The 26038-nt window shown below is 37.4% G+C and overlaps 1 protein-coding gene across 5 annotated transcripts in view; it reads left to right on the top strand.

Annotated features, from left to right (window-relative positions):
- Positions 1 to 26038, top strand: part of LOC150092840 (dynein axonemal intermediate chain 7-like) — a 497248-nt gene that overhangs the window by 418655 nt on the left and 52555 nt on the right. For all 5 annotated transcript variants that reach the window (XM_090414468.1, XM_090414470.1, XM_090414471.1 and 2 more), the window contains one exon: positions 10400 to 10543. In XM_090414468.1, the coding sequence (XP_090270594.1) occupies positions 10400 to 10543 (144 nt within the window). The remainder of the gene's footprint in view (positions 1 to 10399; positions 10544 to 26038) is intronic.

The following is a 26038-nucleotide window of genomic DNA, read 5'->3' on the forward strand; positions in this document are numbered from 1 at the left end:
CTGATGATGCAAAGATAGGTAGGGTAATCAGGAATGCTGCTGATATGCAGTACTAGCAGAATGATTTGAATAGGCTGGAATTGTAGGCATGGGAAAATGGATGTCAGTTCATTGTCAGTAAATGTAAAGTCATGCACTTTGGTGTGACTAGATATTGAACATTATATTATATTGGTGAGATTATGCTAGAAGAAATTGATGAGGTTAGGGATCTTGAAGTGTTAGTGGATTTAAAGTTGAAGTTCAGGGGCCATGTAGCAAAGATTGCAAATACAACTCAAAAAATAGTTGCAATGCTGAAACAAACTTTCATGTGTAAAGATAAGGATGTCATTTTGCCTCTTGACAAGGCCTTGATAAGTTTTCCATTGTGATTCTGATACAGTGCAGAGAGTGCAAAAGAGAGTTTTAAAATGATATCAGGATTATGGAATACTGATTATGAAGACAGATTGAGAATTTGTAGACTGCAGACACTAGCAAACAGGAGAAAGAGGGGTGATATGATTGAGACTTACAAACTTCTGAAAGGGTCATACAGGATTTCAGTTGATGGAATTTTTCATTTTATGAAGGGTAGAGAAAGGACAAGAGGGCATCTTTGGAAGCTGAGAATGAATGCCACTAAGAATGGGTGAGGGCTAGATTTTTCTCTCAGACGGTGTTGCATGATTGGAATGGTTTGCATTGGTTGTGGCGAGTGCAGGCAGTGTGAATGAATTCAGGAATAAGTATTATAGCTGGTGCTTGTACTATGTGGCCTCCCTCGATGAGTCTCTGACTCCCTAGAGGTCTCTCTTAATAATGATAATAATAAATAATTAAATAATAAATAAATAATAATAATAAATTAATTAATAATAATAATAATAAAGAGACGATCCTCTGATGATGATAATAAGCTGAATGCTCTTAAAAATACCCCAAGCTCTTTAACAGGACTTTTATCAAATTTATTAATGCAGTTATTTAAATTAAATGGATATTAAATCCCTCATTATTTCAAAACTGAATAAGAAACTCAAAGATCGGAATCAAAGAGTTTCATGCCGAATATAGTATGGTAAACTATAAAAGTATCGGCAACTAGTAGCATAAGCTCAAACATGTAGTACAAACTAGGGCAACTCGTAGCAAAGATGGGCAAAGCTCTGATCGCTATTCTTAGTATTTCCCATAACGTAAAACACATCTCCTGGGAGATGTATGATGTTAAAAATTATGGTGGGAGGTCACTACTCAGACAGGTTTCGAGCTTTATTGAGGTCTCATCAGTGAGTAGGCTGATCAAATTAATACTGAGGGTATAGTGAAAAGAACTTATATACTTTGCTATACGAGTTGTCAAAAAGGTGCACCCATTAAATTACTTAAATATAATGAGCCAATAGGATTCATTTCGGCGATGTAACATTATTTAAATTAAAGGGATATTAAATCCCTCATTGTTTCAAAACCGAATAAGAAACTCAAAGATCGGAATCAAAGAGTTTCATGCCGAATATAATATAGTAAACTATAAAAGTATCGGCGACTACTAGCATAAGCTAAAGCATGTAGTACAAAGTACGTAGTACAAACTAGGGCAACTCTTATAGTAAAGTATATAAGTTCTTTTCGCTATACCCTTAGTATTAATTTGGTGTGCCTACTCACTGATGAGACCTCAATAAAGCTTGAAACCAGTCTGGATAGTGACCTCCCACCATAATGTATTACATCATACATATGCTAGGAGATGTGTTTTACATTATGGGAAATACTAAGAATAGTGATCAGAACTTTACCCACCTTTGCTATGAGTTGCCCTAGTTTGCTATGTGCTTTAGCTTACGCTAGTAGTCGCCGATACTTTTATAGTTTACTATACTATATTCAGCATGAAACTCTTTGATTCCAATCTTTGAGTTTCTTATTTGGTTTTGAAACAATGAGGGATTTAATATCCCCTTAATTTAAATAATGTTACATTGCCGAAATGAAGCCTATTGGCTCTTTATTATATTTAAGTAAGTTTATTAATGCAGTTTTCTATATTCTTGGGTAAACAAAAAAGGGAAGGAGATTAAAGAAGTGAACTTTTTTTAATGAGTAATATCGACAAATGTTCTTTGAGAACACACACAATTTACAGACAAAAAAATATTAGCGATCAGCAGCAGATGGTGTTGGTGTAGCTGATGATGAAGGTAATGGTAGTTAGTCGATTAAGTGGTGGAGACGGAGAGGTGTAGAGTAGGTGTCCTCCCTCAATGAGTTTTTGGACTCCTTGGAGGTTCACATAATAATAATAAGTTAGTAATCAAACAGCATTAAATAATGATTACAGATGGTTCTATCATATAATTATGAAGTTATGTTTTATTGTTATTATTATCGGAGACCTCCAGGGAGTCAGGGCTAATCACTGGCGGCCACATATCATCCATATGTGTCCACACAATTCATCTTGGGAAAATGTATTGAGAGCAAAATTCTTGATGTGAAAACAGATATAATATTGTAATGATACACACATATATTAAATTAAAAGCATATTCAAATTTAGAAATATTTTAGAAAATATAGTTATTTCTGTATTAATTATTTAATTTGATTTTATTTCGCTTTTTTTATATTTTTATTCTATTTAAAGTAAATTAATATTTTGTATTTTACTGATTGGTGATTTCCATAACCCCCTGCTTATTTCTCAAAATATTATTATTTTTTTCTTGGATATTACAAGTTCTATAGATTGGATATTAAGTTTTTACAAAACTGTAATGGGGTGGTTAGGAAGTAAGGGCACCAAATTTAAGAATTTTTTTTTTTTAGTAGCCTTTCACTGTTTTTCAAGTATTTCTGTTTTCTTGTCAGCATTTTCAATAATAAGATATAACTTTAATCAGTATATAAAGAGTTAATTTATACTCTTAGAGATTTTATACAGGTTACATGTTCCAAGCTCTTGTCCCCCACTTTAATGACTTGTATTTTTTTACTTCAAAATACTGATAGGTTGATAGTTAGGCACATCATTTAGATGGTTTGCATGGTAAAGAAAATTACATTTATTCAATATCTGGATTTCTGACATCTAATTTCATCAGGGCCAATTATAGGCACCAGCAAAGCAACAAGCACACGTTGGGGTGGCGCATTTAAAATGGCAGCATTAAAAATAATTATTTTTCATTTTGTAACTGTAATTTTGTTTATATTAAAATAAAAATTACTACACTGATTGGAAAAGATTTTATTTCATGAAATACAAACTTTCTATTTTCATTTTACACATGACAGGCTTAGGAGACAGCTTGGAACTATAGCATGGAATGAGGAGCAGAGCGGAAAAGAAATAAGTGCTGCTTGGGATCTGGCAAAGAAATACATTATTATTATTACTATTATTATCCTAAGACCCCATGGAGTCAAAGACTCATCTAGGAGGTCCTTTTGTCATACACACACAGCTCATCATACCATGCCTTAAACACACTCAAATTCTCTGTGGGCATTCCAATTGTCCACAACTCTGCATGCAAAAATCCCTGCTTCTCAATCCCTTGCTCACACCCTCATACAGCTTCCAGGGATGACCTCTTGTTTTCCCCTGATCTCCCAAAATTTTATGAAAAACCTCGTCAACATTAATCCTATAACAATCCCTTACTACAACATTCCAGAGATTAGAAACTACCTTAGTCAGTCGTCTCTGGACCCTTTCCAACATCACTTCATCCTCTTGAAAACCAGGTGACCAAATCTGAGCACAGTTGTTCATGTGTGGCCTAATCAGGGCCTAATACAATGGAACAAGAATTTCCTTATTTCTACAAGTCAGTGTCCTTTGCATCATTCTCAGAATTTTTTGTGTTGTCCTCACAATTTTGGCAGTGTGTCCCCTAAATTTCAGCTCCTTATCCACTGTCATCGCAAGATCTCTTATTTTCTCCATCTCTAACAATATATCCCCACCAAGCATAAATTCTACATCCCACCTTTGTTTCCCAAATTTTAAAACCTTACATTTTGCAACATTGAACTGTCATCCCCATTTCTGTGCCCATTTACTCCTATCCAGGTCTTCTTGTAAGAAGGCTTGGATAGGAGTGAATGGGCACAGAAATAGTTCATCCCAACTTTGCATCATCTGCAAAGAACTCAATATTCCTATCCAAATCTTAGCCAATATCATTAACATACAGATTAAACACTAATGGCCCTAATACAGATCCCTGAGGCACACCACTAGTGACCTTCCTCTTCTAGGATATTGCTCCTATGTACACAACCCGCTGACACCTAATAGACAGCCAGTCTCCGATGTAATGCATTAATGTAATATACAACTCCATCTGCTCTAGTTTGACTATCAACTTATCATGCAGTACTCTATCAAAAGCCTTTGCAAAATCTAAGTATACTACTGTGTATCCCTCTCCTCTGTCCAATGAAGCCGTCACCTTATTGTAATAAGTAAGTAGATTACTAAAACATGACATTCCCTTAAGCAAATCCATGATGTCCATCAAAGATAATACCATTGTTGTCTACCCAATTCTGGATCCTAGTTCTCACCAGCTTCTCCAACACCTTAACCACAACATCTGACACATAGATAGCCTGTAATTTGATGCTTGAGTTCTATCATCTACCTTATGAAGTGGCACAATTTTGCCCTCCTTCCATTCCTTTGGAACTTGACCCAGTGCAAGACTCATATTATTCAAATATGTCAAGGCAGATGCCAGCTCCCTGGTACATTCCTTCATAATACGTGGCGATATATTATCAAGTGCCACAACATTTTTGACATCAAGTTTGCTCAATTCCCCATATACCTGTTGCTTAGTTACAGTTAGTCTCTCCTCCTTATCATCATCACCTGCTCTCAAACTCTCCATGATGTCACATTCACAAGATTGAAAGACCTTTCTGAACTGCTCATTAAGTATCTCCACTAAATCTTCTGCAGCAGTTATAGCATTTTCTCCAGTCAATGTCATCCTTCCATAATCTTTTTTTTTTTTTTGCTGGCTACATATCAAAAGAACTCCCTAGGTTTATTTTTGGCTTCATTAGCTAACTGCTGCTCATACTTCACTTTACTACCCTTACCAACCAAGTCACTCTCCTTTGTATTTACCACATATCTAAACAACTCTCAAGGTTTTTTTTAGATAATTCCTCATAGAATTGATTATTACCACTTCTCTTAATCTGTCTCCATATAATGCCTTTTTCCTCTGTATCACATGCTTAATCTCTTCATTCATCCATTTCACACCTACCTTATTTAACCTTCTCACCCTTGGAATATGTTTAGACATTGCTTCTACTAGATAGTTCTTTAATATCTGTCTAGTAGAAGATATTTACTGATATCCTTTCCAGTTGACTCCTCATTTCATAGTACACCTGCAAGCTGTCTCATTAGCTCCTCATAATCACCAGCCTTGTAATTCCACATATACCCCTTTCTCACAGTGTGAGGTTCTCACACTGGTGGAAACCACCCAGGTAATCACTTCATGGTCACAAATGAGGTGTCAAATCACTGGAAGGTGATTTGACACCTCATTTATAATTACATTCTCTGGTGATCAAATCCAAGACTCTTGATTCTCATGTGCCATCTGTTACATACTGTCTGAGGTAGTTGTTTCTCAAAAACTCAAGAAATTAATCAAGAAATAACAGGCTTGGCGATGGGAAGCCCACTCTCACCTTCATGTGCTGACCTCTTTATGGAAGACTTAGAAAATAAAATCCTATCCCAAATTATTCCCAAACCTGAAATTTGGTTCAGATATGTGGACGATATCTTCATCGTGTGGAACAACAACAAAGATGACCTATATGATTTTCTCAAAAAGATCAACTCCTTCCATCATTCTGTTAAATTTACTCTGGAACTGGAAAGAGAAAAACAACTACCATTTTTAGACATCTTAATCAAAAAACAGGTCGCTACCTACCTGAAATGTAGGTTGAAATGTAGGTAGCAACCAATACAGGTCGCTACCTACATTTCAACTCCTCTCACCACATCTCACATAAACTCAGCATTGTACACATGTTAAAGAAGAGAGCGATTCGCATCACAACAGACGAGACCCTTCAAGATGAGTTAACATTAATTTCCAACAATCTGTACTTTAACAGCTATCCAAGGAGACTAGTCAATAAAGTCCTTTTCTCTGAACCACCACAAAAAGAACAAGAAGATATTCAATATATAAAAACTATTGCAATTCCGTTTGTAAGTGGCATCTCCTACAAGCTCGCCAGCCTCCTTAAACAACACAAAATAAGAGTAACATTTAAACTGATAGAATCTATTCGTAAATTACTAAGCTCTCCAAAAGACAACCACCCTTTCTATAAATATGCTGGAGTTTATAATATTCCATGCTTGTGTGGCTCTAGTTACATCGGACAGACTTCGAGAAGCCTTGAAATCAGGCAAAAAGAGCACATTGGCTATGTCAAAAAACAACAGACAGGACATTTCTGGCCTATCATCTCATTTCTCCACAACTAACCATGTCATCGAGTGGGACAAAAGTTGTTCCCCTTACTTAGAGGAAGATTACCATTCAAGAATTTTCAAAGAAGCAGCCACAGTCGCCCGTTTTATTGTCAACCTTAACAGAAATCAAGGCCTAATACTCCCAGAGATATGGAAAACCCTAATCAAATCTTTAAAAACAAAAGAAATGAACTTTAATGCAAACTACAGAAAGTTCCTTAGCAACAGCTAGCTAATTTTGTACACACGATACGTGTTTCACGCACATTCGATACTATTTTATTTGTAATTATTCTAGTCAGTTTTTTACAGTTATTCTTGTCAGTTTTATAGTTACATATGATTGTGAGATTGTTTCAGCCTATATATAAGTGCCCTGAAGATGCCAACAGTTAAGTTTGGCGAAACTAGTTGGTTATGTTAATAAAATTGATCAACCCTTGATCTGTAAACCAAAAATATTATTGCTACTAATAATAATTATTATTACACCTTCCATGGAGTTGGCAGACTCATCGTGGGAGGTTCATTCAACTGGCAACATATTTATCATATCGAATCTTAAAATCCTTAACACTCCTTGCATTAACAATACATTCTGGTAATGCGTTCCATTCACTGACTCTTATCCATGTAAGACATCGACTCCTTACACACCTCTTCATCACACTCTTACATAACTTCTAGGGATGACCTCTGGTTTTTCCCCTCTCGCCTTCTACTCTTTTTATAATCTCATCTGGATTAATCTGATAAAATCCTCTCACTAACTGAAATGTCTCTATTATATCACCTCTTTTCCTCCTATTCACCAATTTCTGCAATCCACCTTTTTTCATCCTCTCTCCATAGCCAGCAGTTCAAAGTCTTGATATTGTCTTAGTCACTTGCATCTTGACTCTCTCTTCACTGTCTCCACATCACACTGAAAACCAGGTCACCAGATTTGAGAACAACAGTCTAAGTGTGGTCTAACCAGTGCTTTATAAAGTGGCACAGCAACTTGCTTATCCCTACATGTTAGAGTACTTATTCTCGTAGCAGCACTACGATGTGCAGTCTTTGTAGCACTAGCAATATGCCCTCTAAACTTTAGTCTACTGTCAACCATCACTCCCAAATCTCTAATCTCATCCACTTCCTGCACAGCCTTAGTACACAGCCTTATATTTCTACTCCAAAATGCAACACCTTGTACTTGTTGATATTAAAACTATAATCCCCACTTCTCTGTCCAAGTAAAACGTCTATTGAACTCTTTGTGAATGGAATTAACATCAGCAGTGCTACTTATAATTCTTCCTAACTTTGCATCATCAGCAAATAACTGAAGATCCTCAGTCATTCCACACGATATATCGTTCACAAACAAATTAAACAGCACAGGCCCAAAAACAGAACTTTGAACATGCTACTGATTACCTTCTTTTTTTTTTTTTAAGATGCTGCTTCATCATACACGACTTGCTGGTATTGTTCAGAGAGCGGGTCTCCAACCATTTAATCAATATAACATCTATTCCATTGTTTGCAGCTGCAGAGTCTAAGAATATCACTATGGATGATTCTCCCTTATCTAACATACTTGTAACCTTATCATGAAATGCAAATAAATTGCTAAAACAGGACCTACCCTTTACATATCTATGGTAACTATCATAAAGAATGCTATATCCATCATCCCAGTCCGGTATTCTATTCGTAACCAATCTCTCCAGCACCTTGACCACAACTACTGCTAGAACCATGCTTGTGGAGTGATAATATTTTGCCTTCTTCCCACTCCTTAGGAACCCTACCCACTGCAAGACTGTCATTAAATAATCAAGGCAAGGGCATAGCCAACTGTGATGCACATTCCTTAAGAATATGTGGTGACATGTCATCCTTTCCCACAGCCTTATTAACATCTAACCCAACTAACACCTGATACACCTCTGATTCTTTCACTTCCAATTCTCCTAATACCTGCCTCCCTTTTATATACTTCACGGCATCATTTTCAACATTATGATATACATACTCATTCAGTAATTCCACTATATCCTTTGCAGCTGTTATTCTTCTGCCATGACTATCCGCCAGTGTCAATCTGCCATAATTATTCTTTCTCTTGCTTGCCATATAGTGGAAAAATTCCCTTGAGTTAACGTTGGCCTGACCAGACAATTTCTTCTCATAATGCACCTTCCTTTTCTTTACCATGCTCTTCACTTTTCCAGCCTGCATTGTATACTCTTCATGGACCTGATCATCACAAACTGTCTTGTACCTCTTCCATAGCATTTTCTTTTCCAGCACAGCTTGCTTGATTTCACTATCCATCCATTTCACTCCTATTCTATTTACTCACTTAACCCTTAGTATTCAGTTATACATATTCTATATATATCTCATTACAGTTATACATTATATATATATATATATATATCAGATACTGCATTGTGAGTTTCCATGCATTGTCAACATCTTTTCAACCCAGTTCATCTACCCAATGTACTGATGCTAACTGACTAGAGAGCTTCCTATAATCACCTGCTTTATACTTCCACATGTATCCATTTTTGGCAGTAACTTTGTCTTGTTTTATCACTTCTCAAACAAGCACCTCATGATCACTCTCATCAACTGGTGGCAGTGTCAACACCACATTAACAACTATACCTTGTGAAGTTATCACCAAATCCAAAACGTTAAAGTCTCTAGTTGCTTCAGTCACATTCTGTGTAAGATACTTATCTCTCAGAAATTCCACAAACTCACTCTCCTTGTTCCCATACTACACTCTCTCCTCCTTCCATTCTATATTCCTGTAATTAAAATCTCCCATCAGCAACATCTGCTTTTTACATGTCCTACTAATTTGCCTAAACATTTTACAATGGCATTCCTGGCGAACAACAGCATCCTATCAGATATACCAACTTATTCATTTCATCTTCCACCACACAGATTCAAAATCTGTGCCTGCACTATCAGCTTCCACACTTTGCGGAGACAATTCATCTGTAATCATTAACAGCACTCTCCCTCCTCTTTTCACATTTTTATCCTTCCAGAAAATTGTATATCTTTCTATTTCTATTCTTGACATCACATCTTCCTCAGACAACCAAGTTTTACGCATTCCAATTATCTTTGGGCATATTGTCTCAATCAACGCAACAAAATCAGTTCTCTTGTTTCGAATACTCCTTACATCTTGTATAAACATAACAGTTCCTGTTTTGAGGCCATACTCTATTCATTCTCTAAACATACTTTAAACATTCTCTATTCTAGCTGCCATACCACACTTCCCTCTTTGGTCTGACCACTAACTTTTCCCTGATCCTGACTTTGATTTCCATTCCTATATATCTCATCTTCACCTTTATGCATTCCATCATCTTGTGATGCTACAACCACATCTTCAACCTCATATCCATCTTCCTACAATCCATCGTACAATCCATTTAGTTGTGCTATCCTGCTTCACAAATCTATTTGTGAAGCAGGATAGCACAACTTCTTGACTCTGTGCCTTCTCAGAAAACAATAGCCCTTCTGAATGGTCAACACCAAACTCACTGAAGAATGAGTTTGGTGTTGAACCTCTCTCTCACACACACACACACATACACACATATATATATATGTATATATATATATAAAATACAAGAATATAAAAATAGCAGGAATAAAACATAAATAAAAAAAAACAACAATTATGATTTAAAAAAGGTTAAGAATAAAGAAAAAACATCTATTTATACATGGCAATTTAACAGTATGAATGAAAATATGCTAACTCTTGATAAATTTGTCATCAGATTATAGAAGTGAAAATTGTTATCATTGGATATACAGCATTTCTAGTTTTGCATTCTACATTATTTTCAGCATGCTGAGACTGAAGATTGGGTATATCAGTGTATGGCATTATTATCACCTGCCTTTTTATTCTCTTGGAGTAGATTTAACACAATGGCTAATACGGAGCAGTTAGTAATGAAATGTTGTGAAATGAAAGCTGATCATATTCCAGTAAGTTATTTTTAATATTATAAATACTATAAATACTATAAATACACTTAAAAAAATATAATATATTAATGGATGTACTTGAAGAATGAATTAATTTTAGTAAATGTGACTAATGAGTGCTGAGAAAAAATGGATATGTACATAATTTAAACTTTTTTAGTAGTTTAGTTTTTGTGTTCAACAGATCCAGCTTTAAGTGAAGTTTTAAGATATCTTTTTATTATTATTATTATTATTCAGGCCTCCATGGAGTCAAAAGACTCATCGTGGGAGGTCCTTCCTAAGAAATACAAAGTCTATCAAGACTCATAGAGGGGGAGGTCCCCCCCTGAGAAACATAAAGTCTATCATATCACTCCTTAAACTCATTGACTGTTCTTGCTCTCACCACTCCATCAGGCAATGCATTCCATGGTTCAACCACCCTCCATGCAAAGAAACCACTCCTCACCCTCTTGCTCACAGTTTCCATTCGTAACTTCCAGGGATGACCTCTTGTCATCACTCCTTCCCACTGTTCAACCAAGCAAAAGAACTCCCCAGTGTCAACCCTGTAACCACCTCTCAACAGTGTAAAAGTCTCAATCATATCACCTCTCCTTCTTCTATCCACCAAACTCTGCAATACACATTCCCTCAGCCGATCCTCATAACTAACATGGTACAGTCCTAAAACCATCTTTGTTATCTGCTTTTATACCTTTTCCACAGTGAATTTATCCCCATCAAATCCTGGGGACCAAATCTGAGAACAATAGTCTAAGTGTAGTCTGATCAGAGACTTATACAACGGAATGATAACCCTTCTATCTCTACAGGTCAATGTCCTTGTCATTATTGCAGCAATCCTCTGTGTTACCTTCACTACCTTTGCGATATGTCCCCTAAATTTCAGGTTATTATCAATCATCAAGCCCAGATCTCTTGTCTCCCCTACTTCTTCCAGTATACCTCCTCCCATAGAGTATGCTGCATCCCATCGATGTTTTCCAAACCTCAAGACCTTACATTTTGCTGCATTAAACTGAAACCCCCATTCATTTGCCCATCTATCTAGCTTATTCAAATCATCTTGCAGGGCTACCACATCTGCACTATTAGTAATAATCCTTCCTAGCTTCACATCATCTGCAAACAACTGAATATCCCCTTGCAATCCACTGAAAGTGTCATTGATATAAAGGATAAACAATATAGGTCCTAGTACTGAGCCCTGTGGGACCCCACTTGTAACCCTCTGCCTCCTTGAAACTGTCCCACCATACACAACTCTCTGATACCTATTATTGGACAGCCAATGCTGAATCCAGTTGACCAATCTGGCATCCAGACCTATGTGCTACAACTTAAATATCAGCTTATCATGTGGCACCCTGTCAAATGATTTTGCTAAGACTAAGAAAATGGCAGTATATGCCCTTCCCTCATCTAATGCTCTTGTAACTTTATTATAAAATTCTAGCATATTGCTAAAACAAGAGTGCCCCTTCGCAAATCCATGATGACTCTCACGGAAAATACCACCCTCATCTGCCCAATGCTGTATATGGTCCTTCACTACTTTCTCCAAGATCTTAGCAACTACTGATGACATGCAAACTGGCCTGTAATTAGACACTTCCAGTATGCTACTGCCCTTATGCAACGGTATTATCTTACCTTCCTTCCATTCCATGGGCACCTTTCCTGCAGCCAGACTTTCATTGAAATGCCAGGTTAAAGGCACTGTCAGTTCCTTAGCACATTCTCTCAAAACTCGTGGTGAAATACCATCCAGTCCCACATTTTTACTGACATCCAGAGTACTCAGTATTTGAAACACACTCTCCTCCTGTACCTCTAAACCTCGAACCTGCCCTATCTCTCTAGTATTAAAACTGACTTCTCCAGGATGAAATACTCCAATAAAGTGTTCATTGAACAATTCCACTATGTCCTCTGCATCAGTCAGTCTATTCCCATTTTATCCCACAATGTCATTCTTCCACAGTCATTTTTCCTCCTACTGGTCACATAGCTAAAAAATTCCCTAGGATTTTCTTTGGATCTTAGGGCCAATCTCCTCTCATATTCCAGTTTCGCCTTCCTTACCATACTAGTCACTCTTCTGGCCTCTGTCTTATATTCTTCATGCATCTTCTCTTCACCTGTCTTTATATCTCTTCCATTGCCTATTTTTCGCATGCAATTCCTGCTTAATATTGTTTGTCATCCACTTTGCTCCAAATTGTGTCCTCTTCTTCACTCGTGGAATACAGCTTACCATTACTGCTAACAAATATTCTTTCACGATTACCCGCGCACTAATGATATCCCAGCCTTCCAATTCCTCCCTCCATGAAACTTCCCCAAGTTGACGTCTTAGACTATTATAATCACCTGCCTTATAATTCAACAAACGTTCCCATCCCTTTGATACTCCTGCATGTCTATTCATTTTCCAAGTCAAAACCATATGCTCACCTTCTCCAACTGGTGAGAGAGATGTCATCTCAGTTATTATCAACTCTTCTGATGCTATAACCAAATCCAAATCTTTTGAACCTCTTGTTCCCTCTATTACATGTTGCCTAAGACATTTGTTCCTCAAGAATTCCAGAAATTCCATTCCCTTATTGCTACATGCATCTTCCTCTCCCCAATGTATACTACTGTAGTTAAAATCTCCCATAACAATCATTCTTCTTGCAGTTGTCAAACTCAACTGTCTAAACATCTCCTGGTCTCAACCCTCTGTGCTCCTGGGTCTGTAGCAACACCCCACTAAATATCCTGTCTTGCCCGCCTCTACCTCACACCATATGCTTTCAAAATCATTAGTGTCACTGCCTTCCAAAGCCTCCACTCTTAGAGGACATAGGTCGTCACTTATCCTAAGTAGTACTCCACCACAATGCTTTCCCTTCCTATCCTGCCGAAAAATGCCGTACCCAGCGACTTCTATTCCTGTTATTATATCCTCTTCTGTCAATCACGTCTCAGTGATCCCAATAATGTTTGGCCAGGCTGATGCTATCTGCACCACCACCACCAATTCCTCTCCCTTATTCCGTATACTCCTGGCATTAGTATAAAGCATATAAATGCCGTTGTTTCTATAACCAGCATTATTCCCTCTAGACTCCACTGGGCTCAGTGTTACCTAATGTCGCCCCCCCCTTCTCCCAAGTACCCATTCCCAGAAGAGGCCATCCCTGCTACCATTCTCCCTGGGACACATTAACTCATTCAGAACAGCAATCTCTCCAGATGCCTACATCCTTCCTCATTCAAATGTAAGTGGTCTCTCGCATACAATTCCTCTCTGTCCTCAAATGCACTCCAAGCATCCACATATTCCATCCAGTCCTCTCTTGTTACACATTCTAGCTATTATGTTATTCAATATTACCGCTCTTCTGCTCAGCTCGTCCTTATCATACCTAGGCAACACGCATACTATCTTTCCTCTCTCTGTCTTCTTCCATACAGCCTCAAGCAAAAATCTCATATCTCTTGCTGCCGACTTACATTACTACTCAAGTCATTTGTTCCTACCATCACAATCATCTCATCCACCCTTTCACCTCTCTTAAATGCCATAGCCACTCTTTCTATCATTCCTCCTGGCAAACACTCCTCACGCATCCTATCTTGAACACCACGGATCATTGAGTCCCCATACATTATACCTCTTACCATTCCCTCTCTCCTATTGTTTCCATTCTCTCCTCTTCTTTCATTCCCATTCATCTCTCTCATCCTCTCTCCTCTACTGCTCGTATTCTCTCTTCTAGCATTCCCATACCTCTCTCTCATTCCCTCTCTCCTACTGTTTCCATTCTCTCCTCTTATAGCACTCCTTTTGATTGAATTTGATTTTTGATCCTTTTGATTGAATTGAATAGAATTCACATTGGCATAGTAGTCTGTGTCTACATTGCCATCCAAGAAATGCATTGTTTGAATTTAATACAATAATACTGTTAGATGTAGTTCACAAGATATGCTCATTGACTAAGATTATTATTATTATTTAGGCCTGAGTCAAAAGACTCATCATGAGAGGTCCTTCCTAAGAACATAAAGTCTGTCAGGACTCATTGAGGTGGGATCCTCCTAAGAAACACAAAGTCTATCATACCACTCCTTAAACTCATTGACCATTCTCGCACTCACCACTCCATCAGGCAATGCATTCCATGGTTCAACCACCCTCCATGCAAAGAAACCACTCCTCACCCTCTTGCTCACAGTTTCCTTTCGTAACTTCCAGGGATGGCCTCTTGTCATCACTCCTTCCCACTGTTCAACCAAGTGAAAGAACTCCCCAGTGTCAACCCTGTAACCACCTCTCAACAGTTTAAAAGTCTCAATCATATCACCTCTCCTTCTTCTATCCACCAAACTCTGCAGTCCACATTCCCTCAGCCGATCCTCATAACTAACATGGTACAGTCTTAAAACCATCTTTGTTATCTGCTTTTGTACCTTTTCCACAGTAAATTTATCCCCATCAAATCCTGGGGACCAAATCTGAGAACAATAGTCTAAGTGTGGTCTCTGATCAGACCACACATTACGCTATATAAGCGGAATGATAATCCTTTTATCTCTGCAGGTCAGTGTCCTTCTCATAATTGCAGCAATCCTCTCTGTTACCTTCACCACCTTTGCAATATGTCCCCTAAATTTCAGGTTACTATCAATCATCAATCCCAGATATCTCTTGTCTCCCCTACTTCCTCCAGTATTACTCCTCCCATAGAGTATACAGCATCCCATCGATGTTTCCCAAACCTCAAGACCTTACATTTTGCTGCATTAAACTGAAACCCCCATTCATTTGCCCATCTATCTAGCTTATTCAAATCCTCTTGCAGGGCTACCACATCTGCACTATTACTAATAATCTTTCCCAGCTTCGCATCATCCGCAAACAACTGAATATCCCCTTGCAATCCACTGGCAATGTCATTGATATAAAGGTTAAACAATATAGGTCCTAGTACTGAGCCCTGTGGGACCACACTTGTAACCCTCTGCCTCCTTAAACTGTTCCACCATACACAACTCTTTGATAGCTATCAGACAGCCAATCCTGAATCCAGTTGACCAATCTGACATCTAGACCCATGTGCTGCAACTTAAATATTGGCTTATCATGTGGCACCCTGTCAAATGATTTTGCTAAGTCTAAGAAAATTGCAGTATATGCCTTTCCCTCATCTAATGTTCTTGTAACTTTATTATAAAAGGCTAGCATATTGTTAAAACAAGAGTGCCCTTTCACAAATCCATGTTGACTCTCACTGATAACATTACCCTCATCCTCCCAATGCTGTATACGGTCCCTCACTACTTTCTCCAAGATCTTAACAACTACTGATGACACACAAACTGGCCTATAATTAGACACTTCCAGTCTGTTCCCACCCTTATGCAATGGCACTATTTTACCTTCCTTCCATTCCCTGGGCAACTTTCCCATTTAAGATTAATAGCTTTTGTTTATGAAAAGAAGCAAAGGATAGTAAGACGGTTCAATGTATGTGTTATGGGGTTCATGAGAAATTATTTGTTGTTATAAGAAATGTGACAGGTCATGTGTGGATTGTGAAACAGTGTGAAAGAAAGGTTTCGCAATCCACTTTCATTCACTATTTCACACGTATCAGCCTACCAATTAGGCTGAGATGTGTGAAAGAAAGGTTGCAAAATTGAATTAGAATGAAAAGATGACTTTAATTAAAGCCAGACAACTATGAAGAGATCTCCACATAATTTGTACGGAATGCAAATAACTAGAGATTCTGACCCAGTGTCCAAATCTCACTTTATTGTGGGTGCTCCCAGTTTATCCTCATGAATAAGAATGTGCCAACAGTCTGGGACTTAGCTATCTATACTGTAATTTGTATTGGCTTAAATCACACACAGATGTGATTTGATCATATAATGGTATTTTATGATCAAATGTCATGCTGGCTGAGGCATTGCTCAGTTTGGCAAGCCCACCGGCTGAACAAGCTGAACAGTGAAAAATCATTACTGGAACAACCACAAATTCATGATAGGCACTGTTAATATAAGGAGCATTGAAAAAGAGATGTAGCTATTAGAAGAATTACATTAATACCATGTCAACATAATTGCAATTGTGGAGATTATAAAGCAGACAAAAATAAGTAAACACTTGTGAAGATCTCTTGCCTCCTCCACTTCCTCTAGTATAGTTCCACCAATAGCATATGCAAATTTCCATTAATGGACCCAAAATGTCAAGACTACTTTTTATTATATTAAACTGATAGCTCCTTTCATTTGCCCACCTATCCAGCTTATCCTGAAGGAACCACGACATCAGCACTCTCACTAATAAATTAGTTTCGCATTATTATACTACATTATTATACTACAAAATTCAGTTTCTCTAAAATCTTTTACATATATCTGGTTGATAATCCCACTTTATTGTTGCTCTTAAATTACTAGGTACACTAATTGGTCCTTTCCTAACCATTCCATTATAAGTATTCTTTTGTGCAGTATCTTAGGTATAGTTTCTGGGAAAATTCCCATGCTACTCCTCTTAAACACTATTATTATAATTACGGCTATTATAGCCTGTTTTTGTTTAGGAGTATCCCTTATTTTAAATACATTGGCTATTATTACTCAAAAAAGGGTATATATATATTTTAGGGCATTATGGGTGAGTATAGAAGGCAATTATAGCAGAATAAAAGAGGTGGAAAAATTTTGTACATACTTTGTTTCAATACTAGGATGTCTTCCAATTTCATGATCCTGCTGAAGGTTGTTTATAGCGAGGGGGGGGGGATGAAGGGAGCGTTGGGAGTGTTTTGACTCGGGGAAAAATAAATTTGGAAACCCGGGTTTTGTATTAATAATATATATATTATTGTGTTTAAGTACACTTTTTTTGGGGGGGAGAGAGAAGGGGAAGGGTTTGCTTATGGGGAAACTGGGGCAGGGGAGAGCGTTAACAGAGTGCGGACTGTTTTGGTCGGCTGACCATCATCGGAACATTTTTGGAATGAGTGTAGAGCTATGTCAAGAGTGCAAGTTGAATCTGCCAAATAAGGGCATTTGTTGTTGCTAAATGGCCGGAGACGTGGCTTAATTTGTAAGTTCTGGATTGTCCAACATTCGGAAATTAGGTAGGAGCAGTGGACGTTGATTGAATATCTTTTTTTTTTCATCTTCCTTGTCTTTTAAAAGTTTCTCCAGACACGGAAGATGATAAAGTGTATTCAAGTAAGTAACTGCTTTATTTTTGTTCAGAATGTGAACTAATTACATTACAAATGTCATATTAAAACATAAAAATGTGCATAAATTCACCTGAACACACAACAAATAAGAAAAGTTGTTGATTATGATATTGGTAATAGACAATTGACTAAAAGACATTTTTAGTATAATGAGTGCATGTTTTTGTATATCTGTGTGGTACATAGATTTTAAGAGGTGTCTTCAGGCAGATTCATGATACAAAAGTAAACATATAGTTTGAAATAGGAAGTGTTGAGCAGAACTAAAATGAGCATCACACTGAAGAATTATGAACTTTGAACTTTAAAAAGAATCAAAGTTGAGTAGCTCAGAACTGTATACTCAATTATACAAACATTATTGAGATAAAAGAAAAACTTAGAAACTCGATGGCAAAATCTGAAGAAAAACATTGAATGATTTTTCTATCTGAAAAGATAGAAAAATCTGAACTTCATAGAGAACTCAAGAAGTTAAGGAGGCAGTCCTGGAAAAGAAATCGTATGTAATATTCATGGGAAGTAAATAAACTTGCATCCTGAGAATAGACAGAAAAAAAGAGTATGAAAGTTAAGTTATGCATAAGAGTGGTTAAACAACAGTTATGGAAAAGTTTTTATCAAAATATAAAAAAGTAATGAGAGGCTAGTTGGTGAGGACTAAGCTAGAAGCAGGTTGTGGATGTAAGGTGCAAAAAACGCCTAAAAGATATTTTTAGTATATAGAATGCATGTTTTTGTATATCTGTATGAAATGTAGATTTTAAGTTGTTGTGAGTGAGTGTATGACTTGTATGATTTATGCAGCTACAGTGGTGTTTGAACTGGATGAGGTTTTTTGCTTATTTTGTGTCTTGTGATTAGCTTTAGTCATTCTCTCCATTATGGCAGCAGCCAAAGCTCAGTTCACTACCATGGTCAACCAGCCCACTACGTTTTACATACTATATCATGTGGCATAATGAAGGAATTTGTAGCATACTCTGTTTATGACATATACAGGTCCTGAAAATTAAAAATATGGTAGCCAAGGAACAGGAATGTATATATTTGCATGAAATGCAGGCAGTGGGAAGTGTTGGGTGTCTTGAGATTACTGGCTTTAGTAGCAGCATAAGTAGTGAGATGAAAATGGGCAAATGCTGATATTATCGATACAAGTAGTGAGTTGAGGATGTGGAGAACAGAAAAGAGGTGTTGATGGATTTGACCTCAGAGAGTGTATCAAAGGGAGATGTTTTGACTGATGGCCTGGATAGTGTGATTGAATATCGGGTGAACACAGAATGTATGGAAAAAGAAACAGAGATGTTGAGGAAGGATGTGGAGGATATGAAGAGTTGAACTGGTGCAAGGAAAGCAAGAGTAGGTATGAGTGAAAGGCATGGCATTTAGGTTGATTATGTGAGGAGGATGCAAGAGATACAGATATGAGAGGAAGAGAGAGAGTTAGGGATATGTCAGAATTGTGACATATGGAGATTCAATAATTTGGGATATGCAGAGTAGAATGTTAGAGGAGTGCTTGCCTGGAGGAATGATAGAGAGTGTGGCAAGCATTGAAGCAGGATGAAAATGTGGATAGTATGATAGTGATAATTGGTAGCAATAGCACAAGAGGCAGTGTGAAACAGATAGCAAGAGATTTGATGTACAGCAGAAGTGTTTGTGAGAGAAGACAGTGATTGTGTACTTAGGTATACTAATGCAGAGGTAAGAAGAAGAAGAAAAGCAATGATAATGAATGACATGTTACCAAAATGTATAGGAAAAAGATCTAGAATACTTGAATGCTTGAAGTGCATTTGATGACAGAAGGAGTTGTATTTTAGAGCTGGATTTCATTTGAATGTGGAAAGACAGCTAGGACAAGAAAACTATTATTACCAACATGAAAAGTAGCAGGATGACCTTATGTGGGGACAGTGACTTGGAAGATGAAAGGGTATAAGTATACTGCAGCGCTATATATTGGGTGATTTTTAATGTCCGTAACACCAACTGGCTGTCCTCTTTCAGATGTACATATTCTGCAAGCAGAGCTGTAACATTTGTTATCACTAATGACCTTACACAAATTGTTCAAAAGCCGACTAGAATACCAGATAACCCGAACCACTCCCCAAATAATCTAGATCTCTTCCTTACTAATGACCACTCCAAATGTTAGTGAATGTAGTGAGTCCCCTGGGTAATTCTGACCACAACCTAGTGCTCATCTCCTCCCCCCATGCAACAGCGATTACATAGTCACTCACACACAAGAGTAGTTTGGCATTATACCAGTGCCAAATGGGACAGCCTCCGAGACTACTATGCTTCATTCCCATGGTTGGATTATTGTTTCTGGTCTTCCAGTTCAAACATATGCACCAAAGTAATCTCCACTGGCATGAAAACATACATGCCCCGCACTACTCCGAACTGCCGTCCCCAAACTAAACCCTGGTTCTCCAAAAGATGTGCCAATGCGGTACAAATGAAAAATCAGGCATGCCATAACTGGCTCAAATCACGAACCCCATCCTCCTTCAACGCCTATACTGAAGCCTGAAACAGATGCAAGAAAATTATTAATGCTAAAACAGAACTTGAACGGGCAAAAAGCAGGTAGCTTGCAGCCATGCCTTTTGGTCTCTTGCCAAGGCAATTGGTCGCAACTTTTGCCCTACACTACTCCCACCCCTATCATACACAGATGACTCAATCGCAACATCACCCACAGTAAAAGCTAACCTTCTGGCCTTGCACTTTGCCTCCAATGCACACATAACTGACAATGGCACATGCCCTCCAGTCATTCCAACTGCCCAAACTGCAATGCCACCTGTATCCTTTTGCCAAAAAGATATCATAAACCTGTTGTCTAAATTAGACACAAAAAAGTCTCCTGGCCCTGATGGCATTCCTCCAATTGTCCTGAAGGTCTGCACAACAGAACTGACTACTCCTATCCTATGCCGTCTGTATACACACACTCTCTTACTACACTGGTATATATCCCAAAGCCTGGAAACTGACCCACATTCCTAAAAAGGGTGATAAATCACTACCATCTAACTACCACCCTATCTCACTCACTTCAGTCCTATCTAAAGTGATGGAGAAAACCATAAACTCTCAACTCCTACTCAACCTCGAAGGTACCCAACTATTAAGTGACCACCAGTACGGATTCCGTTGAAACCAATCAACAGGAGATCTACTCTCATACATCACCCATTGCTGGACAAATGCCATGGAGAAATTCAGCGAATCCCAAGTAGTTGTACTTGATATCTCTAAAGCCTTTGACTGGGTTTGGCATAAAGGCTTACTAAGCAAACTCCCATCATTTGGACCAGGGGTTCCCAACCTTTTGTTTCCTAGAGCACGTTCTAAAATACCAATAGGGCGACGGGCACCATCTATTTTTTCAAGCAAATTTTTTGAATTCTTTTGTTAAATGACTTTAACTGCACTTTAACCTACCTGAATAAAGGTTAAAACCATCTGGATAGTGACCCTCCTACAATACATAGCATTATGCACGTCTGAAAGGGGCTTGCTTTGCATCATAATTAAAATCTTCTTGGAACACTTAGTTAATTTAATATGAAAATATGTAAATTTAATATGAAAGAAATTATAAAAGAGATGAATTTGCTAAGATGAACTACTCCATAGATCAGTCAATTACAAAAATGTACTTTGATTGGAAAAACTAATTCAAATCCTGTTTGGAATTCAGAGCATCTTTATGAAGACTTTTCAACTGAAGGTGAATTAGCTGATCTTATATAGAGGTAGCAGGGATTTTTTTACCAAAAATTTGGGTTTTTCCTTCCCCTAAACAGGCACACTAGCAAGATAATATATGAATTTAACAGACAAAAAATACTGTTGTAAGCTAGAATTAGTGTAATGTGGAGTGGCTTCTCATGATAAGTCTTGGGACACCTTGTAGGAAATATTCCCATTAATTTTTGCCAGTCAATGTGTTCATGAAAAACATTTTGTGCACAAGTTTCTAGTCTCAAGACTCAATGTGTGTGTGTGCTCACAAAAAAGAAAGTCACAAACTATAATTTGGAAATGCCTAAAATTAGTGACAATATCTTTGTTAAAAGATCTTTTGTGTTGCATGCTAAACATTTCTTGAAAAGCAATGTAGATGCTTACTTCTTTACCTATTTAAATGCTGCATATACATTCAGTTTATAAACAAATTGTATCAGATTTGTCCAACCACTCAAATTTAAACAAATTTGAAGTTCTTTTCTATTTTAATTTCGATAATGACATTTGAGAGTTTAACAGGCTAAAACCACTAATTTAATATTTATCATATTAATGCGTGCGTGCGTGTGTGTAGCTAACCTGTAAAATTGTGAGCACTAAATTAATTTGCTTAAATCCACTTAATTACAAAAATACATCACCATTTGACAAGTTTAAGTTACTGTCTTGTCTGCACAGCAAGGTGATGTTAGCAAGTTGCAGAGGCAACTTGCTTCAGTTTGTCCACAATGGTGCAGGCTAAAAGTACCTAATTAGTGTATTAAGATGGAATAGGTTAGAGTAATGAGTAATATCAGAATGGAGACATTGCAGAAATTCTAAATAAAATAAGCAACAAGTATGATTTATCATATAATTCATTTTTATAGTATGTTCAAAAATTATGGACCATAAATTAGAAATTCTGAAAACAAAAATTTTGTGTATGCAGTTACTACTACTACTACTAATAATAATAATATTATTATTATTATATTTATATTAATATAAAACATGAACTGGAGGGAATGGAGAATGTATTAGTGAGTGGAATATGAGAAGAGATGAAAGGAGAGAAAGGGATGCAAAAGCATGAAAAAAGTGTAAGGAAGTAGATAATTGCAAAGATTCATGATGTAACTGAGACTGTGGATAAGGAGATAAATCAAAAGTAGGAGGTTATTTTATTGACAAGGATGAATTCCTTGAAGAGTATGCTGCACGATATGAATTTGGAAGAAGCAAGAAAGAGAGTGAAAGTGATGAGTCTGTTTCCACACTGCAGTTATTATTATTGTATTATATGGGCACCTCCATGGAGTCCAGTGACTCACTGCATAAAGACCACACTAACCTTTATTCAACCAGTACCTGTTATACTTAAACTTTATCCTTATACTTAAATATTATCCTTGAACTCATCCACTCTCCAGTCAAAAATTCTAGTCTTCTTGCTTTTGTTACCAGTCTCATAAATTCCAGGCATGATCTGTTGTTCTCTCCTATCCTGTTATATAGTGAAAAATTTATGTTTCTATTATATCCTCCCTTTTCCACCTATCTTCTAAACTCTAACCAGCATACTTTCATTCACCATTTTGGTGACTTGTCTTTGGATCCTCTCAACACTTCCAAAGCCCCAAGAAACTAGAGTAACCAAATCTATACACTGATTTGATCTCTACAGTATGCTAGATGTTGCCTTAAAAATTTTTTAAAAAAAATAAAAGTGAGAGAGAATTTCATATTATTGTGACACCATGGAGGTGTCACAATAATAATAATAATAATCCCTTCTATGGAGTGCCCTCCCACAGTGAGTCCAAGAACTCATTATAAAAAAGCACTCCACATCACACAACCTATTACAAGCCATGTATTACACTGATGGGACTGCACTGCAAGGAGATGATGAGTCTTAGGATTCTGGAGTGGTAGAGGACAGAGAGTTGAAGTTCAGGGTCATATTGAGAAGGTTAACTCTTTAGCATAAAGATTACTCTGATTGAAGAACGCACTAACAAGCAGAGCAGGTATTTGGTAGACTGTTTGCACAACAAGAAGTTCTGAAAGAAAAGGATGAATAGGAGATTAGTTGTCTGAAAATACTAGCATATTGGATGTGAAGAAAGGTAACTAGCAGCATACCATTTAGTTATAATATAATAATAAATTAAAGATGCCAAGAAATTATATTCTTGGTTTTATCCTTTATCCAAGTGTAAGCAAACAAAGTTTGTGTGTGAAGTAACTTCACTTGCAAGCTTTGTTTGCTTACACTTGGATAAAGGATGAAACCAAAAATATAATTTCTTCGCATCTTTAATTTATAGGATAACCAAGTGGAAAAACTTTCAACATCTATCTCTAATCCTGAGTATTTTAGTAATAAGGTGTTACACCTTTTGGCTATTCGTATATGGAAATATAACTTTTGCAACCTTGGACAGAGCACCTCAGTGGGTTCTTCTTGCCACCAAGAGGACAGTGACAGGCACACAGCGAGGTGAGCCTGTCACTGAGTGGAACTACTGCTGAGTTAAATGATCCTTCAGGTCATTCATTGTTGGGTAATCTGAGAGATCACACTAGTTTTTGAAAAGGTATTCCCACACTTAAACAGACCTCAATAAAGGTTGAAAATGGTCTGGGCAGTGATCCTTACCATAATGCACAGCACTATGCATGTCCGTAAAGAAATGTGCTATGCATTATGGAATACTAATGCAAGCGATGTGAAATCATTAGTCTCTATATACGAGTTGTGAAGTTGCTTCATGTGCAATCTTTGTTTGCTTACACTTGGATTTCCTAGTTTTTTCCTGCTGAGCTACAGAAAATTATCGAAGAAAATTATTAAGATTACTGCCAAATTTTCAATGTACATGAAACTGGCATCTATTGAAAAAAGTGCCATCTGGAACTTTTATGTCAAAAAAAGAAGCAGTACAGCCCAGCTATAAAGTATCAAAAGATCACTTAACTTTTATATTTTGGTGCAAATGCCAATGGAGATTTTAAATTGAAACCGCTGCTTGTCTATCGAATTCAGTACCCATGGGCTTTAAAAATATGTAACAAGCACTCTTTACCTGTAATTTGGTGGGCGAATCAGAAGGCTTGGGTTACCCAAAGCTTATTTGAAGATTGATTTAAGTCTTATTTTTGTCCGGCAGTTGAAGCTTATTGTAAGAGAAATAACTTAGCTTTCAAAGCTCTTTTTGCTTTTAGATAAATAGTCGGCAAATGTTGGTCGATTGGTAGAGCCTCTGCTACTAATGGCTCAGTTAAGTAAGTTTGAGCGCAGTTAGTAGTTGGAAGGGAACCATCGTTCGATGCTGTTGGCACACTATCCCTCGATGAGTCTTTGGACTCCCTGGAGGTGTCAAATAATTATTTTTTTTTTTTTATTATTTCCCAAGACCTCATGGAGTCAAAGACTCATTTGGGAGGTCCTTTTATCACACACACATCTCATCATACCGTGTCTTAAACACACTCAAACTCCTTGCAGACACCACACTCTCAGGCAAGGCATTCCAATCATTCACAACTCTGCACAAAAAAAACCTGCCTCTAACTCCCCTACTCACACCCTCTTTATACAGTTTCCAGGGATGACCTCTGGTTCTCCCCTGATCTCCCACTATTCTCTGTAGAACTTCTCCACCATTGATCTTATAACAATCCCTTACCAACTTGTAGGTCTATATCATATCTCCCCTCTTCCTTCTCTCCATCAGACTCTGCAAATTACATCTTCTCAATCTTTCCTCATACTCCACATTCCAGAGGTCAGAAACTACCTTAGTCAGTTGCCTTTGGACCCTTTCCAACATCTCTTCATCCTTCTGAAAACCCGGTGACCAAATGTGGGCACAATAGTCCATGTGTGGCCTAATCAAAGCCTTATACAATGGAACAAGAATTTCCCTACTTCTACACGTCAGTGTCCTCCACATCATTGCCAGAAGTCTTTGTGTTGTCATCACAATTTTGGCGATGTGCCCCCTAAATTTTAGATCCTTATCCACTGTCACCCCCCAGATCTCTTATTTCCTCTACCTCCAACAATATATTCTCACCAAGCATAAATTCTGCATCCCATCTTTGTTTTCCAAATTTTAAAACCTTACATTTTGCAACATTGAACTCACATCCCCATTTGTTTGCCCAATCACTCAATTTATTCAAGTCTTCTTGCAAGACCACTTCTTCACTACTCTTTATGGTTCGTCCCAACTTTGTATCATCTGCAAACAACTGAATATCTCCATCCAAATCTTTGCCAATATCATTAATATACAAGTTAAATAGTAATGGCCCTAAAACAGACCCCTGAAGCACTCCACTAGTGACTTTCCTTTTCCTGGATATCTCACCCCCATACACAACTTGTTGATACCTATCAGATAGCCAGTCTCCAATCCAATGCACTAATCTAATATCCAACCCCATC

This window comes from Typopeltis vanoorti, chromosome 25 (assembly GCF_054136105.1).
Source record: "Typopeltis vanoorti isolate ZY-2024b chromosome 25, IOZ_Tvanoo_1.0, whole genome shotgun sequence".
In the NCBI taxonomy this organism is placed as follows: domain Eukaryota; kingdom Metazoa; phylum Arthropoda; class Arachnida; order Uropygi; family Thelyphonidae; genus Typopeltis; species Typopeltis vanoorti.